General features: G+C 38.9%; 1 protein-coding gene across 4 annotated transcripts in view; it reads left to right on the top strand.

Moving 5' to 3' along the window:
- ROR1 (receptor tyrosine kinase like orphan receptor 1) overlaps positions 1 to 19380 on the top strand; it is a 409096-nt gene that overhangs the window by 268258 nt on the left and 121458 nt on the right. For all 4 annotated transcript variants that reach the window (XM_024233924.3, XM_054554395.2, XM_054554399.2 and 1 more), the window contains 2 exons: positions 7304 to 7591; positions 8295 to 8325. In XM_024233924.3, the coding sequence (XP_024089692.1) occupies positions 7304 to 7591; positions 8295 to 8325 (319 nt within the window). The remainder of the gene's footprint in view (positions 1 to 7303; positions 7592 to 8294; positions 8326 to 19380) is intronic.

Below are 19380 nucleotides of genomic sequence, written 5' to 3'. Positions count from 1 at the left end.
TGGTGCTCAGATATGAAGCCGAGCAGTCTGGCTCCAGAGCCCACGCTCTTGGTTGGTGTGACGCAGTCTGTTTTATTATAAGCAGCACCTCCAGTGAGATGTCCGGTGAGAACTAAGATCCAGCAGGTGGGGTCATTCGATGGTTTGGATCCCTTCATACCTTCAGGTTACCCACCTCTTGCTTTTACCTTCAGCTCTGTGTGTTCAGGACTTCCACAGGACTTCCCAGCAGCCCTGTGTCAGATAACGAACTGTGGTTATTCAGAAGTCCCCTGCTATTTTTGGCTGATTTTATTAAACTCAGCTTGTGGCTTCGACTCAAGAATGTGCAAGCTGATTTAGATTATGCTTTGCATTGAGTTTATTAAGATAAAAAATATTTCCCGAGATAGTGAGTCAGAAGTATTTATGGTGAAGTGTGCTGAAAGTGAATGCAGGTTGATAGCGTGAACAGAATGTTCTCTCCAAGTCAAATGCGATGACCTAACTGTGTTTGGCAGCCTTCCTTTATGTTTAGCTAAGCATTTTATTTCATGTTGGGAACCTCCTCCCTCTTCTGAAAAGCATCAGTCATGTGGGAGGCTAGGATTTTGGCATGTGCCTCTTTTGATACCGAGACCCAGGCCCTAAACCTAATTGTGACTGGCTCCTCGGCTGACTGGCTGGGTTGCCATGGCAATGGACTGCTCAACTCTTTATATCTCAGTTTCTCTCACCTGTCAAAATGGGAATATAACACTTGGCCCCACCTTCCTCCCTGAGGAGAGATGGGGGCACTTTGAAAATTAAGTAATAAATGTTGGGAAGGATTTGTGGATTTGTGGATGTGACATCTTGTCAAGTGGGTAAATAATAAATGGGGTGTCTCCAAAGCTAATTTGCCTAAAATTCACTTGAGTCTTCCATTTACTTCATCAACCAGCATTTATTAAATGCCTACGAAGTTCACAATAACACATGAAGTGCTGAGGGGAATACAAAAAAATGTAAAAAGGAGGAAATAGAGTCTCAATTCCCAGAGAGGTCATAAACTAACTTTTTTCTTGCAGTTTGCTTTTTCTGGTTCATTAAGCCTCAGTGCAGACCATGCCTGCGCTGTATTTAAAAAGCTCATTCTCAATGATGACTTCCAGTTACGTCATAAGCAGCTAGTGGTGATTTAGTTGTTTTCAGTACCAGTGGGTATTGTCACGTGCTTGATGGACTCATAAAAAGGCAAGAATATTTTTTAGTCCAGGTTATGAGTGGTGCAAAGGACAATGAAAGACTACAGGTTGGATTGATTGGGAATCTGATTGCATCAGATCATAATATGGTCTCTGCTGTTCAAAGGCATGGGTTTGGGTCCTGGCTCTGCCGCTTTCTAGCTGTGTGACTTTGGGAAATTCTTAACTTCTCTGTGTCTCAATTTCCTTATCTCTAAAATGAGGTCAATTTTAGAGTCTACCTCATAGGATTGTTGTCAAGTTTAAATTAAAGTGTGTAAGATGCTCAGAATAGTGCCTGGCATTTTGTAAATGCTCAGAAAAATGTTAGCTATGATCAACACTTTCTATTGTTAATGGGAGAAAATGGTGGCACTAAAAGGATACTGGCATTTCATTTTCCTACATTGTAAAAATAACAAATCCTTTTTAATTCAGAGTCCTAAACTTTTGCCCAGATCTGACACAATCGCTTGGGATTGCCCCAAAGCCCCAAACTGCTTGTTCAGAAATAGAAAACATGCCATCCAAGCCACTCTGCTCTCTGACTCATACTGCTCAAGGCCTGAGCTAACCCATTTTGTTCTGAAAGCCTTACACCAGTCTAGGACCCCGAGGGCTGGGAAAGGGCAGCTATGGAGTGTGATGGAAACAGCGCTGGGCTTGGTGTCCAAATCCTGGCTTTGCCTTTTATTAGCTGTGAACTCTGGGATAGGCTGTTAAGTCTTCTGAACTGCGGTTTACCCATCCTAATTGTGCAAAAGCAATGGTGGGTGAAACTGCTCAAACAAATTCAGACAGTGGCACCAACTGTACCAAACTAGTGGTCACTGTACGTTCCACTGCCATATACTTGTAGTTGAAAAAAAAAAAAAAAAGCCAATTGCACTTAAGAATGTCTTCCATGAAGCAGTAAAAATTATTAATTGTATTAAATCTTGACCCTTGAATACATATATTTTTAATATTTCATATGGCAGATGGGCAGTATACGTAAAGTACTCCTGCCAAATACTATGACTGTCTCAAAGAAAAGCATTTGAGTTCTGAGCTGAACTAGCCACTTTTACTTTAAAGAATGACTGACAGAAAAATTATGGTTAGTTATTCTTGAATATTCTTTAAAATGAGCAAAATGAACCTGCCGCTTGAAGGAAACAGTAGTATTAGTTGCCAATAATAAAATTTGAACTTTCCAGAAAAAGTTAGAATTTTGCGAAAGTTTTAGCCACCATCACGAGCTTGACAACTTCTTCCTAATCATAACTGATGACACTGGTGGTGATATTAATGCTTTTGAATTTTCTATATTAGATAAGTAAGGGTGTCCACATTTTGAAAACGAACATAACTCAGTAAACCAGTGTTTTCTAAATGGGCAATGCATGATGTTACAAAATCGTATCTAGGTAGAATAACCATTCAAAGTACAAGATAAATCAATCCATTATAATTTAATAGATTATGAAAAGTTTATTGATATGATTTCAGATTTCACATTGCAACCAACCTTTAAGAAACTACCACCTATCGAATTTTGTTGTAGTATCAAAGAAGAATATCCTAAATTATCTGAAAGACTATTAAAAACCCTTCCCTTTTCCAACTGTGCGAAGCCAGATTTTCTTCAACTAAAACAACATACCTCAACAGATTGAATGCTGAAACAGGAGGCTTCAGCTGTCTGGTTTTAAGGCAAATAATAGATATTCAATATTTTAAAAAATGCCACTTTTCTCACTATTTTTGGTATATGTGTGTGGAAAATATTATTTTTACTAAATATTTTATTAAAATATTTATGTTAAGCAATGGGATTGTTTTTATTTTTAAATAAGTTAATAAACAAATATTTTAAAACTTTCTCCCCTCAGCGGCATCAATATTTTAAAGATTATCTAGGAGTCCTGAGACCAAAAAATTTGAGAACTTCTATCCTATAGCATGGACTCTGGAGCCAAAATAATTTGTTTTAAATCTCACTTCTACTTACTGTCTGTGTGATCTTGGACAACTGTCTTACCCTCTCTGTGCCTTACCCTCTCTGTTTTCCATGTGTAAAATGTTCATAACAATAACTGTCATGATGATAAATACCATTTAGGTGTTAGGTATTACCACCATCGTTATGATATCGTTATTGTTGTCAGTGTCATCGTCATCATTATTACCAGTATTAGCACTGGAAGACATCATTTGTTCAGGGACACAGAGCTAGAGATGGATTCAGTGGGACTGGAACTTTTCCCTTAAGCCAGACTATACCCTACCTCCCACTTACCATCTGCCATCTCGACATTTGCAGTCTAGGGAAGAAGGGAAAAAAGGGTGAGAAATCTTCCATAGCTCAAGCACATATCATCAGAGCTACTGAATCAAACCACTGAAAAATGTACAAACAGCCAGGTTTACACATAAAAGCCAGATTGCTTTGTCTGGCATTCAAGCTCACTGGACACCTGCTGCCTGTCATCCAGTTGTTCTGCAGCTGCCCATATAGAAACACAAACTGTCTCAGAAGAAGCAGACCCAACCCCAAAGGCCCAGATTATGAATCCAAAGCCCAGCGAGGGGAAGTGATGGTCTGACACACATCGCTAGTGAGTGACAGAACTGCTACTTGAGTCCAGTGTGAATTCCTTCTGGACTGGACATCTTTGCTGGGATGCCCAGGTGTTCTCTGAAGGTCTATTAGTTCTGCTTACTAAATAAGCAGCTACAGATGGCCAACAAATTTGAACCTTCTTCTTTGTCAGTGAAAAGTTAAAACCAAATTCCCTGTTTGTGGCAAGGCTCCTTTGTTCAGTAAACACAAAGATCTATTTACATTTCTTTTGTTCTCTCTGGAAACACACTGCTTGGGTCATCTACTACACTGATTTCAAGGTGCCCTGCAACCCTCATGTTTGTTTTTAGATAGATATTTTATAGAGCAGATCAGGTGAGGTGCCTGACCTCTGGAGGGAAACCAGAAAGAACATCAGCTAGCACCCATGGCTAAAGCTTAGGCCCATTAACCAGACAGTCTTGGCTGAAGTTAGGGGAAGAGCACAACCCTGTGGGTATATGTGTGTCCACGGCCCACCTTGGTTTAGGGAGATATTCCAACTCTCCATGGGTCTCATGGTACCAAATCCCAGCCCTCAATGGGTCCCATGGTGCCAAAGCAGTCTGGTGGAGTGAAAAGAGTTGGGCTTAGCAGCCAGAGAGATGTAAATTGGACCTCAGTTCTGCCACAAGGCCTCCGGCAAGTCACTAAACCTCTCTGATCCTAGGTTTCCTCACTGTAAAACAGTGATAATGACTTCTCCCTTGCAAGGTTAGCATACAGGTGAATACTAAAGTAAAACCCTAGCATATAGCAGGATTTCAAAATAGTCCATTATTGGTCCAGAACTGGCCAGCTGCCTCAAATGGACTTTCTTTAGGTGCTTGGCAGAGCCTGAGGATTAAAGGCCATTAGTGATGGAAGCTTTGGGCAGTTTCCTGTGTATCCATGGGGCAAGTCTGCTAATCTCTGAGACATGACTTCCTCATCTGCACTGGAAATCATAGTAATTAATGTGCCTTTCTTACTTCTCTAGATTGTTAGAGGATAACAGGAGACAGAGGCTGTGAAAACATTTTGTCATGTGAAAAGTGGTATACAGAAGTTATTGTTATAAAAACAATAGTAACAACATTAATTAACATTTTTGAGTGCTTACTTTTTGCCAAACACTGGTAGAAGTGCTTCCCAGATGTCACCCACTTTCATTTTAATCCTCTTCTAACAGTTCCCCTCAGATGGAGCCCTGTTTATTATTTCTGTTTTTCAGTTGGTTAAACTGAGGTACAAAGAGGTTTAGTAACTTGCCCAAAGTCACACAGATAGGCAAGGGGCTGACCTGAATTCAAACCCAGCCAATCAAATTCCAGAACCTGTCCAATGGAGTATTAATCACTATGCTTATAGTGGCATTTTTATGTGATTGCTATCTCTAAGTTTCTCTCCACAAAGGGTACATAGTTATCTATTCTCAATGAATGATATGGGGCTATAAAGGCATGATAGTGGTTCCATAGAGCCATCTGCTAATTAGTCTCCCTCCTTTCTGGGCATACCTCAAACATCTTAGGAACATATGTGCTTATATCCATGAGCAAGCACATTCGTGGATTGAGTATAGATGTATATAGATTAGAGAAACATGCCCAAAGATAGAGATCAAAATATAAATGTTAGGAAGCAAAGCATTAGCAAGATCATTTATGGGCTCATGAATCTGTTGTGAAGGATAATTATTCACTGGCTTAAGTGAGATGGAAAGTGTCATTATGGTAATGCAGTAGTCATGCTTAATCTCTTTCCTACTGCACACGTGATAAATGCCATTCATATATGAGACACACTCCTGTGAGGCTGCCCAGACATTAACAATGTTCCTTCTGAATTTGGGAGGGTTGGAATTAAAGCAAATAATGAATCAATTATTTTTAGCATTTATGAACTCATTTTACAGACATTTGGGCAATTAAATTACCCAGTTAAATAGCTCAGAAAAATGTTACTTTTCAATAAACTTCTATTAAATTCAACAAATTTGTTGCATTCTACCTGTGCTGTCCAGTACAGTACCCACTAGCCACATGTGGCTATTTAAATTTAAAAATTCAGTTTTCAGTTGCTCCAGCCATATTTCTTGCATTCGGTAAGCCCTGTGTGACTAGTGGCTATCAATCAGACAGTGCAGACTATAGAACATTTCCATCATTGCAGAAAGTTCTGGTGGATAACACTGCTAGACAGTAGTATACACTGAGGATGCAGTGATGACCAGAACATTCCCATCCCTGCCCTTATGGGGCTTATAGCTCTGCTGAACAAGTTACCCCAGACTTGGACCTATGGAAGGACATAGGACAATGAGAAGGTATGGCAGGGGATCTATCCAAGAAAGGGTGCTTAGGAAAAATAAAACCAAAGAAAGCTCCCTACACATGAATAACAGAGCACGTTTTTAAAGAATCAAATTTAATTAAAAATAAATAAATAATTTTATCTGCAATTGGATTCTACAACTAATATTAATATTGATGTTTAAATACTTGATTGAAGAATAAGCTTAAATAAAACTTATTTTGTTATTAAAATTTATAGTGCAATAAATCTTAAGAGGAGCCAAAGCAAAATATACATGCAGCATGATTCCATTTATATGAAATTCTGAAACAGGCAAAATTAACCTACGGTAATAGAAATTAGAACCTTAGTTGCTTCAAGGTGGGGTGGGAGGGAGTGGTTGGGAGCAGGGACCAACTACAAAAGATTGTGGGGGTACTTTCTGGGGTGTTGATGTTCTATCAAGATAGGGACATTTGTTACATGAGTATATGCATTTGCCTGTACTCATAGACCTGTATAACTAAGATCTGTATATTGCACAGTATTGTATATGAATTAATCTATATATATGTGATCGAAATAATTACATATTGTAACATGTTATGGTTGATATGAGTAATATGGAAATGTCCATTGCTTTATTACTCTGTCTGCCTCTGACCTGGCCTTCATAACCTTATATTGTCAGTAACATGAAAGTTTCAGGCATCCTTTCTGATCTTGTGCCATGTGGATATGAATGTGTTGCTCCTACTTTTCCAATTTTTGATGCTTCCTTTCTTATCAAAAGTGAGCAAACTGGAAGGATGTTTGCCAGGATGTTAAAAATGGTGTTATTTTTGGGTGGGGAGATTTGAGGTGAACTTTATTTTCTCTCTCTTTTGCTATGTTGGAATTTGGAACAAGGAATGTTTGTTCCAAAATATGATTTTTTGATCTGAAGCACAAAAGCTCATTCATGTAGTCATTTGGAGACTTTGGGTTTTATACTCTGATTAGTGACAAATTTTCTTCCAAGCAGCAGGCTCTGTGGGTGGTTATTTAGCAGTCCTCTGGTCTGAGTCAATGTGATTGTTTCTTTCCTTGTCTGTCTCACCTGCCTCTCCTGCTCAGCCTCTCTGTGATCCCAAGGGTACACTGGAGGAGATTTGGCTGCTTGGAAGCCCTCTCAAGCTGTCTGCCCCTCTCACCTGCCTCCTCTCTGTGCTCACAGATTCTTACCTGACCCTTGATGAACCAATGAATAACATCACCACGTCCCTGGGCCAGACAGCAGAACTGCACTGCAAAGTCTCTGGGAATCCACCTCCCACCATCCGCTGGTTCAAAAATGATGCTCCTGTGGTCCAGGAGCCCCGGAGGCTCTCCTTTAGGTCCACCATCTATGGCTCTCGGCTGCGGATTAGAAACCTCGACACCACAGACACAGGCTACTTCCAGTGCGTGGCAACAAACGGCAAGGAGGTGGTTTCTTCCACTGGAGTCTTGTTTGTCAAGTTTGGTAAGCAGACCCCTACTGGGGATGGACTTTGGCCCTCAGCCCAATGTGGTAGGATGGCTAGAGTCCACAGGGACAGGAAGGAAGGAATGCACACTTAATGAGAATGTACTCTGTGCCCACAACCCTAAACCTGGTACGGTTGTACCCATTTTACAAATAAGTAAACCAAGGCCCAGCAGTTAGTTACCATGTTACACAGCTAGTAAACAGCAGAGCAGGAATGAGGTCCGGATCTTTCTGACCTCACAGCCCCTAATTGAAACCATCGTGCCATTGAGCTCTTTTCAACAAGGATGCTTCTTGTCCAAGAAGTTGGAAATGTTTGCAGCGTGCATAGCCCTTTTCCTGCCATCAAGGACTAGAAGGAAGCCCCACTCACTGTTGCAATCAACACCTTCATGCTACCACTCAGCCCATTGGAAACTCCCTGCATAGTTTGAGGATGCTTACTCGATTAACTCATTTTTTAGCACTCATCTTAGCGTTTTCAGGCCCTGAATTGTGAGACATAGACACGTTCTCACTGGTATTTTTTTTTTCATAGAGATGGTTGGGGGAATAGAGCAAAACAATAAATTCCAGAAAAATAAATACTACCTCTGGGTGGTTGAGAACTTTAATTTGTAATGATTTGAGTGTATCCATACTCACCCTCCAATAATCTAGACTAACTGTTTCTTTTGTTTTTCTTTGATTTCTTCAGGCCCCCCTCCCACTGCAAGTCCAGGATACTCGTAAGTACTTTTATCTCCTTTCTTGTCATTTCTAAGTGTTTCTCCGTGGTTTTCTAGGGCAAAGGCAATGTTATCCTCTTCTTGAGCCAAAATACTGACTTCCAGATGTCATTCCATTTTGCCCTGCCCTCATTCCATTTTGCTTGTTCTCTGCTCTAAAGATTCACAGGAGACCACCACTGGAAGAATTCTCAAGTGTAGTAATGTTGATTCTGAATGATCAAAGCAAAAATCTTCCATTTACTGTTTTAGAAGGAATCTAACATTTAGTGGCAACAATGGATTGATTTGGTAAAATCAAACAAAAAATGATATAGTGCTGGCATAGGAACCTTTACTCTCAGGGTCTATGTTTCTGCAAGCATTTTTGATGAATTCATTATTGATCAGGGCAACAATTAGGTAATCACTTTATTTTTTATTCCCTTTAAAGAACTCAAAAGCAGAAGTTCTGGCTGGGTGCGGTGGCTCACGCCTGTAATCCCAGCACTTTGGGAGGCCGAGGTGGGTGGATCACGAGGTCAGGAGATTGAGACCATCCTGGCTAACATGGTGAAACCCCGTCTCTACTAAAAATACAAAAAATTAGCCGTGCGTGGTGGCGGGCGCCTGTAGTCCCAGCTACTCGGGAGGCTGAGGCAGGAGAATGGCGCGAACCCGGGAGGCGGAGCTTGCAGTGAGCAGAGATGGCGCCACTGCACTCCTGCCTGGGCGACAGAGCGAGACTCCATCTCAAAAATATAAATAAATAAATTAATTAAATTAAATTAAATTAAAAAGCAGAAGTTCTAACTTACACTGGGAAAGAAAGTCCCAAGCTTGGACTGAGAGTTGCATGGAAGTTTGATTCATTTTGAGTCCCTTGTTAATGGAGTTTTAAGGTCCAATTTCTTTCACTGATGCTATTGTTGATGCATTTGTCCTTTGTTCTGGCTAAAGGATTCTCATCTTTCACTTTAAGAGTATCTACTTGGGGCATTTTTCTTTATCTATATTTTTATTTTGGGGGAAGGACCCACTTATTAAAACTCTTACTCTACAAAAAAAAATCCTCAATACTCTGTAGACTTTTGAAATAAAATTTTTGTGGCTCTGCCACAAGAGCATCAAAATGTCTGATCTAGACTACACCTATGGCAAATATAACAGCCACTTAATTTGCTCCAATCCCCTCTGTGCCACTTAATTACAGTGTGGGGTATTTTAATACATTTGTGTGTGCCTGGAGGCCCAGTGGCCCACAATCCCATTAATGAAATAGGTAATGGGTAAAAATAAACATTGGCCTTCAGCCACACAGTTCTGCTATTTCATCAGCTAGTTAAAGGCAGCTGTAAAAGAGTCTTTAAAATCACTCAAGTGCTAATTGCATTCTACTTGCCCAGGTAGAAAATGCTGATTGATCTTAAAACAGGTCAGAAATTTGGTCACTCTGCCTTGCATTTCTTTATGCTAATCTGCTTTTTTTTTTTTCAATGGTCTCACCATTGGTTATATGTGGAATCCTTTTGAAGTCTTAGTTAAACAAAGATGAAAACTTTTGTTACTTGTAAAAATGTCTCCCACCCTGGTACCTTATTTGTTCCTGTTAATCTGTGTTTCAAATGTGGCTGATAATCTATATCCCAGGCTGATTAATGTGGTTCACTAATCTGCCTTTACTATTAAGTACTGTGTTGTTGACTTTCAGCCTGTTGTATTTGCATTAGAGTTCTTTTTATTATCAAAATTATGATTATATCCTTCTATGTTCTTGAAGTTTTCATTCTTCACTGCTGTCTTTCTGATGAACCCAGTCTAGGTCTCTCGTGGTTTTTAATTTTATACAAAGATTTTATACCACTGTTGTGAACCGATATCTATGGAGAGGGTATTGAAGTTCCTTAAAGATGCTCAACCACAGCTAAAAAGTATCCTTTGATATCACGCATCTGTGTTTTATATTAGCTGTCAGATTATCTATTACATTAGTTGGTAATAGCATGAAATGTATAGTTACCATGTTTGCTTGCAGGGAGTTACAATAAAATACAATTCAAATTGGAAATCCCATGGGGCCTTTTGCAGTTACATCTCCATTCTGTTTTTGGCATTCCTAGTTGGCATTTTGATACCTTTTTTCTTTTCTTTCCCAGTGATGCATCCTGCTCTTTATCTCTTCTCTTAATTGCCACCACTTCCCCTGTCTCTAGGAGTTCTTCACTTCCTGAGACTAACTCCCAAAAAGAATGCTGGTTCCCATCCCTAGCCTCGGAGTAGCCCGCAATAGGCAGCCAACCCTCTCTCCAAGGGGACAGGCAGAAGATAACAAAATGATAGCCATGGGGAATATCACAACATCGAGGTCCCTCTAAAGGTTGTTTGTCAAATTGTACACTACTATTTCCAAAAGAGGAGTGAAATACAGTTATAAATTGCTCTGTTTATTTGAAAGTGGCACAGAGTTACTGCAAAAGAAATAAAAGCATCTATGACCCAACTCTAACATTCAGAACATAAGGACTGTGAAACACATTAGGCATATGAAACCTGGTGAGAGCTGAGGTCCACTGAGGCAACAGGGCTACACAACTCCTGCCTGGGAAGGGCTTGTAGAGACCCTTGGGACTATGGCCCAGAAAGGCACTTGTCACTTCCTCTGAGGGACTGCATCAGGTTTCCACATGAAGCTTTCAGAATGATATTTTAGTTTATAGTAGGAACAAGCTTGATATTTTCGTTTGGTTTCCGTTCATAGATTTAGGCTTCATTTCTTCTGTCATTGCTGGGTCCTGGCTACCCCTAACACTTATAGGACCTGGGGCATGAGTACAAGTGGAGGTTCACATACCATATGTCTAAATATTTAAAAGTTATAAATCAAGCTAGCAACATTGTTGAATAAAATATGTTCTATCCTCCCACAGTGTCAAATATACCTTTTTAACGATAAAATTTTAAAATACATAGAAAGTTATGGGGTGTTTTGAATGATTAAGAGCCAGGAACTATCAAAAATGGCTATTTTAATTATTGTTATGCATGTCTGGATGTTTTGTTCATGGGCCAAAGATATTATATATAATTCATAGATTGTTATATATTAGTTCCATAAAAATTTGTTTGCCTTGCTTTCAGGAAAATGACTACCTAAGTTGTTTTATACAAGATTTTTACAGTGCATATTCTATTGATAACATTGCTAAATTAGACAAATTTCTTTTTCTTTTTCGTTTTTCTTTTTTTCTTTTTCTTTTTCTTTTTCTTTTTTTTTTTTTTTTTGAGACAAGGTCTGGCTCTATCACCCAGGCTGGAGTGCAGTGGTATATGATCTTGGGTCACTGCAACCTCTGCCTACTGGGCTCAAGCCATCCTCTCACCTCAGCCTTCTGAGTAGCTGGGACCACAGGCACGCACTACCGTGCCTGGCAAATTTTTGTATGTTTTACAGAGATGGGGTTTCTCCATGTTGGCCGGGCTGGTCTCGAACTCCTGGCCTCAAGCAACCCACCTACCTTGGCCTCCCAAAGTGCTGGGATTACAGGTGTGAAGTACTGAACCCGGCCTGAACAAATTTCTTAAGTCCTTGTCATTCTTGCTTTTTTTTTTGACAGGGTCTGTCTCTGTCATCCAGGCTGGAGTTCAGGGGCATGACCTTGGCTCACTGCAACCCCTGCCTCTGCATTCAAGCAATCCTCCCACCTTAGCCTCCCGAGTAGCTGGGACTACAGGTGCCAGCCAACATGACTGGCTGTAATTCTTATATTGTAAAACTGATTTTAATTTGGAGAAACTTCACTCCCCGGAGCCAGTGGCAGCTATAGTTATCAATAAAATTCCTAAAGTGATACTTAAATTTGGGAATGAACTAAGAATTATACATGCCATGTTCAAACACAGAAATAGAATCATATATGACAAATAATCATTATTGTAGAATATATTACAAAATATTATAATTTAATCATATAAGTCAGTATCATACTTCATACATTATCCTAGGTTTGTACAAATTTAAGAGTAATATGACTTTTTTAATGTGTTAATTTTCTTGGGCTGCTGGAAAGTATCACAAACTGCATGGCAAAAACAATAGAAATTTAGTATCTCATAGTTCTGGAGGCTAGAAGTATGAGATCAATGTGTTCATGGGGTTGGTTCCTTCTTATGGCTATGAGGAAAGATTTCTCCTTTCTAGAAGTATGTCAGAATTTTTCCGTATTCATTGGCTTATAAATGCATCTCCCCAACCTCTGCCTTGGTGTTCACATGATAGTCTTCCTATATGTGTAGCCCTTAATTTCCCCTTTTTATAAGGACACCAGTCATACTGTATTGGGATCCGCTGTGATGACCTCATATTAACTTGATTACCTCTGTAAAGACCTATTTCCAAGTAAGGTCACATTCCAAGGTACTTGGAAATTAGGACTTCAAGATACATATTTGGGAGGACATGGTTCAACCCATAACACTTGATATTGAAAAGTTTTTCTCAGCCATGCAAAACTCTTGCAAATATTATTCTAATCTGTGAGAGCTTTCAGAAGTGCTGGTTGGAATATAATGAAAATAGATGTTTGGTAATATTGGGAATGATAGTTTGTTGTGCAAGAATATTTTGCATTCAAACTGAGAGAAGAATTTGACACATTGGTTTATTTATCTTTTCTCCTGCTGAAGTGGCTCTGCCACTGTAGTTTCTCCTAGGCTCTAAGAAGAGTCCATCTCCTCCGCTGGCAGTGTCACAATACACAAAACTTTGACAGTATGCAGTTGTGGTCACCTTCTATTCCAAGGACAGAGGGCAAGACATGTAGAGAAATGTTCCCTGGGCCAGAACAGTGCTGGTCACAGCAATAGATGTCTAAGGTTTTGGTTACATTGTGCGAGCACTCATTGCCAGATCCCAAGAGGCGAAGGGTTCCATGCGTACTCTTTACTCTCATTACATATATTCTCTGTGTATTTTTTGTATGTAGGCCCAGGGCCAGGACTTTTCTCTCTTTTTTTAATAACAGTTTTATTAAGATACAGTTAACCATAAAATTCACTGTTTTAAAGTGTGCAACTCAGTCTTTTTACTATATTCACAAAATTTTGCAACTCTCACTACTATCTTATTTTAGAACATTTTCATCATCTCAAAAAGAAACTTCTCCCGGCTATAGTAGCTTCTAATTTACTTCCTATCCGTATGAATTTGCCTATTCTAGACATTTCATATAAGTAGAGTCCGACAATATTTGTCCTTTTGTGTCTGCCTTCTTTCACTTAGCATAAGGATGTTGAGGTTCATATAAATTATAGCATGCATCGGTGCTTCATCCTTTTTATGGCTGAATAACAGTCCATGCATGGCTATACCACATTTTGTTTATCCATTCTTCTATTGATGGACATTTGGGTTGCTTCTACTTTTTGCTTATTCTGAATAATGCTGCCGTGATCATTCATGTGCATTGTGGGGTATGTGTTTTCAATTCTCTTGGGTATATACCTAGAAATAGAATTCCTGGGTTATATGGTAATTCTATGTTTAACTTTTTGAGGAACTGCAAAACTGTTTTCCAAAGAGGCTGTAGCATTTTGTATTTGCGGAAGGATAGTATATGGGTTCCAATTTCTCCACATGCTCTCCAACACTTATTTAAAAATTATTTATTTATTTATTTAAAATTTATTATAGCCAGCCGGGCACAGTGGCTCATGCCTGTAATCCCAGCACTTTGGGAGGCCAAGGCGGGTGGATCACCTGAGATCTGGAGTTCGAGACCAGCCTGGCCAACATGGTGAAACCCCATCTCTACTAAAAATACAAAAAATTAGCCGGGTGTGGTGGCGAGCATCTGCAATCCCAGCTACTCAAGAGGCTGAGGCAGGAGAATCACCTGAACCCAGGAGGCAGAGGTTGCAGTGAGCTGAGATCATGCCATTGCAGTCCAGCCTGGGCAACACAGCAAGACTCTATCTCCAAAAAAAAAAAAAAAAAAAATTGTTATAGCCATCTTCATGAGTGTGAAATGGTATCTCATTGTGGTTTTGATTTGCATTTTCCTAATGACTCATGATGTTGAGCATCTTTTCCTGTTCATATTGGCCATTTATATGTTCTCTTTGGGGAAATGTTTTTTCAAACTTTTTACCCATTTTTTAAATTGAATTAATTGTCTTTTTATTCTTGAGGTGTAAGAGTTACTTATTTTGGGGATATACCCTTATTAGATATATGATTTGCAAATACTTTCATTCTATGGATTGTCTTTTCATTTTCTTGATAGTGTTCTTTGAAACACAAAAGTTTTTCATTTTGATGACATTCAATTTATTACCCATTCTTTGGTTGGTTGTGATTTTGAAAACCATTGCCTAATGCAAGCATACAAAGATTTACTCCTCTGTTTTTTTCCTAAAAGTTTTTATTTACAGTTTTAGCTCTTACATTTAGGTTTTTGGTCCATCTTGAATTAATTTTTGTATACAGTGTGAGGTGGGAGTCCAGGTTCATTCTTTTGCATGTGGATATCCTGTTGTCCCAATATCATTTGATGAAAAGACCATTCTTTACCCATTGAATTGTCTTGGCACTCTGTTAAAACCTATTAATCATGTGTCTATGTGTCTATCCCTATTCAGTTCTACATATTCTTGATTACTATAGGTTTGTAGTAAGTTTTGAAATCAGGAAATATGAGTACTCTGTATTAGTATTCCACTGGAGAAACAAAACCAGTAAAATTATGTGTGTATACATATATAAAGAGATGTATTACAAAGAATTTGCTAAAATCCTTAGGGCAGGGAGCCAGGAGGCACAGGCTGGGAACTTTTGGGCAGTTGTTCATGCCGTAGTCCACAAGTAGAATTTCTTCTTCCTCAGAGATACCTCTTAAGGCCTTTCATCTGAATGGATCAGGCCCACCCAAACTATTGAGGATGACCTCCTACAACCAGTCAGTTGATTGTAGATGTTAATAAAATTTATAAAGTACTTTCACAGCAACACCTAGACTAGTGTTTGAATAACTCGGTACTGTACCTTGCCAGTTGATACGTAAAACTAGTCATCACGTCTTTCTATATTGTTCTTTTTCAAGACTTTTTTTGTTGTTGTTATTCTCAGTGCTTTGCATTTCCATATGAATTTTAGGGTCAGTTTATTAATTTATGCCAAAAAGTCAGCTGGAATATAGATAAGGATGGCATTAAATCTGTAGATTAATTTGGGGAGTGCTGCTGTCTCGACAGTATTAAGTCATCTAATCCATGAACATGGGATGTCTTTCCATTTATTTAACTTCTCTAAATGATGTTTTGTAGATTTTGCTGTGCAAGTCTTGCTCTCTTTTCTTAAATTTATTCTTAAGTATTTAATTCTCTTTCATGCTATTGGAAATGGAATTTTTACTTAATATCATCTCAGATTATTCATTGCTACTACATAGAGATACAATTAATTTTTGTATATTGATCTTATATCCTATACCCTTGCTAACTTGCTTCTTAGCTCTAGCAGTTTTTTTGTGAATTCTTTAGGATTTTCTATCTACAAGCTTGTGTCATCTGCAAAAAGAGATTGTTTTACTTTTTTCTTTTCAATTTGGATGCCATTTACTTATTTTTCTTGCCTTATTGCCTTGGTTAGAACCCTCAGTACGATGTTGAATAGAAGTGGTGAGAGTGGACATCTGTTTTTTTTCCTTATCTTAAGTGAAAAGATTTCAGTCTTTCACCGTTGAATATGATGTTAGCTGCTTTTTTGCATAGATGCCATTTATCAGATTGAGAAAATTCCCTATTATTCTTATTTTCTTCTGTGTTTTTTACTATGAAAAGCTATTGGATTTTGTCAAATGCTCTTTGTGTGTCCATTTAGATGATCATGGTGGGTTTTTTTTTTTGGTCCTTTATTATATTAATGTGATATATCACATTAATTGATTTTTGCATGTTAAACCAAGCTTGTATTAGAATAATTCCTACTTGGCCATGGTATATAATTTCTTCTTATCTTTTGCTGGATTCAGCTTGCTGGTATTTTGTTGAGGATTTTTGAGTCCATGTTTATAAAATATATTGGTCTGTGCTTTGCATTTCTTGTGATAGCTTTGTCTAGTTCTGATATAAGGGTAATATTGGCCTCAGAATATATTGGGAAGTATTCCTTTTTTTTCCATTTTTTAAGAAGAGTTTGTAAAGGATTTTTATTTAGATGTTTGGCATAATCACCAGAAAAGTAATCTGGGCCTGAATTTTTCATCATGGGAAGTTTTGAAATTACTAATTCAACTTTCTTACTTGTTATAGGTCTATTTAAATTTTCTATTTCTTCTTGAGTCAGTTTTGGTAGTTTATGTCTTTCTAGAAATTTTTCCATTTCATTGAGATTATCTAAGTTATTTTATTCCTTTATCATTCTTTTAATTTCTGTAACATCAGTAATGATAGTCCCTTTTTTATTCCTAATTTTAATAATTGGTGTCTTCTTTTTTTTTTCTTGGTCAGACTAGCTAGTCTAACTAAAGATTTGCCAATTTTGTTGGCAAAGAACTAACTTTTGTTGAAAACTGGATATTGAAATAGTGTATTGTGACAACTGTGGAAATCAGATTGCCTCTCCTCTGATGTTGCTGTGTGTTGTTTTTGCCATTTGTTTGGTGAATTTCCTGAATTAATTCTGTATAGTCTGTATTTTCTGTCATGTACTCCCTTTAAAGACAGAAGTCTCGGCCAGGTGCGGTGGCTCATGCCTATAATCCCAGCACTTTGGGAAGCCGAGGCAGGCGGATCATGAGGTCAGGAGTTCGAGGCCAGCCTGACCAACATGGTGAAACCCCATCTCTACTAAAAATACAAAAATTAGCCAGGCATGGTGGCATGGGCCTGTAATCCCAGCTACTCAGGAGGCTGAGGCAGGAGAATATCTTGAACCTGGGAGCCGGAGGTTGCAGTGAACCAAGATCACGCCACTGCACTCCAGCCTGGGTGACAGAGCGAGACTCCATCTTAAAAAAAAAAAAAAGAGAAAGAGATGTCTCTACTCAGTTAGCCTAGTAACTAGTTAATGATTGGACAGAAATTTCCTTAAACCAGTAAGTCTCCTACCCTTTGCCAAGAGGTTTAAGGAAATCTCTGTCCAGTCATTAACTGATCACTAGGTTAACTGAGGAGCTCCAAATTCATCCTGCCTCCTCTAGTGACTGCTGGGGTGCTAGTTTTCACGGTTACCACAGAACTTGAGAGAGGAAAATGAAAATAGGGCAAATTAAAATGCCATAAAATTCCATTCTTAACAAGCATTAGTTTTTTTTCCTATATATCCACTCTCTCACCTATCTTATGACATATGAGAAATCCTAACATGGGACTTGGTGTATAATTAGCATTGAATGAATTTAAGTTTTCTTTCTTTCTTTTCTTTTATCTTCTGTGGTCTCCTGCAGAATCAGTCTATAAAAAGGGCGTGGTAAAAAAAAATCTATCTTGTAGCGTTGTTGAGAAGATTAAATGACATAATAAGATGATGCATATATAGTAGCTAGCACTGTACCTGATGCATATTAGGAGCTTGATAATATTACTAACATTATCATCATCAACGCTATCTGAGCAAAGAGGCTATTCCTTCTTTCCAGCCAGAGTTCTTCTGTTAGGTAATATTTCCAGCTGTGAACCCCAACCTGAGACCTTGAAGGCTTTATTTCCTTTTCTCTCATTGGCCTTTGGCCAAAGTCCCTTTCTGCAGAGAACAAAGTGACCAGCTTTTGATGAACTATTTTCCTCTTTTATCCGTTTCCAAGTGTTAGCCATAGTGAAGAAGTGTAGCTGGGTGCTAGCCCAACTCAAGAAGTGCTAATGTAATATCCAACCCAAGATAAACTCAAGTATAACTTTCAACACGGCTACTCAAGAGTTCATGGGTGAGGCATCTTGTAGACAGGAGACCAGGAAGTCACTTGGCAGCTGGGCCAGCACACAGAGGGCCATTGCTCCAGTAAAGCAGCTAACCTCCATCTCTTCATCAAACCATCCTAGACTCAGCACTCTGCAGAGAAGGAGCAGATGGAGGGAATGTGTGGAGAGATTAGATAAGAAGGATTTCTAATCCAGTAGGGGAGTGAGTAAAATGTACAGAAGGTTGAGAAGCCAAGCTCTTATGTCCCAATCCACCCCCATTACTCAACAATCCCCACTGTATGAATAAAGCCTGGAAAGTTTCCAATTAAAACAGTACTTGTGAATATTGGCAAGGGGTATCTTTGTGTGCAGGGCACATTTAAAGGGAGAAGGGCGAAGATACACCCTTGCCTTCTAGGAGTACACTTTCTGAGAGCTTGTTCACCAGGCTGTGAGTTTCTCAGTCTTTCTGTTTCTCGGTCTGTTAGTAATGAATGTATCTCCTACTTAGCACAGCAGCTAGCACATAGTAGATGCTTAACAAATGTGTGTTAAATTGAATGTTGGAAGTCTGTGTCCTGAAAGCTTTTCTTCACATATTACAAGGCTTTTTATTTGTTCAACACATTTTTACCAAGTTTTTTTCTGTGTTCCAGGTCTTTTGATTAGCTGTTTTTAAGTCACAGAAATGGGTGTCGGGAACAAAACCAGTCAAAAGTCCTCATTCTACATCATTTACACTTTCCCTTCCTATATTTAAAAGTTTTAATATCAGCTTCTACAACAGGTTCCAGAACAAGTGGTGCTCAAGGAATGGAGAAAATGACTATTCCAACCCTGGCTGTAGGTGAACCAAAAACCCCAGAGAAATCAAAGTGTAGTTTAAAGCAGTGCTTCTCAAGTTGTAATGTGTGTATAGATCACCTGGGGTTGTTGTTAAAATGCAGATTCTAAAAGAGCAGGTCTGGGAGGGGGCCTGGGACTGCATTTCTTACACTTTCCCAGGGGGTGCTGGTGCTGCTGGTTCACACACTTAGAGAAGCAGGGGTTTAGAGAAGAGGTGCCTGGTCAGATACTAGATCTTTCTATGTAATTCGCTAGTTCACTAGCCAGTGACCCTGGGCAAATTGCTTACTTTCTCTGGGTCCCAAGTTTCTTTATTTGCAAAGTGAAGCACTT

The sequence above is a fragment of the Pongo abelii genome, chromosome 1, assembly GCF_028885655.2.
Source record: "Pongo abelii isolate AG06213 chromosome 1, NHGRI_mPonAbe1-v2.0_pri, whole genome shotgun sequence".
NCBI classification, from domain to species: Eukaryota; Metazoa; Chordata; class Mammalia; order Primates; family Hominidae; genus Pongo; species Pongo abelii.
This window is presented reverse-complemented; position numbering and strand designations above follow the sequence as displayed.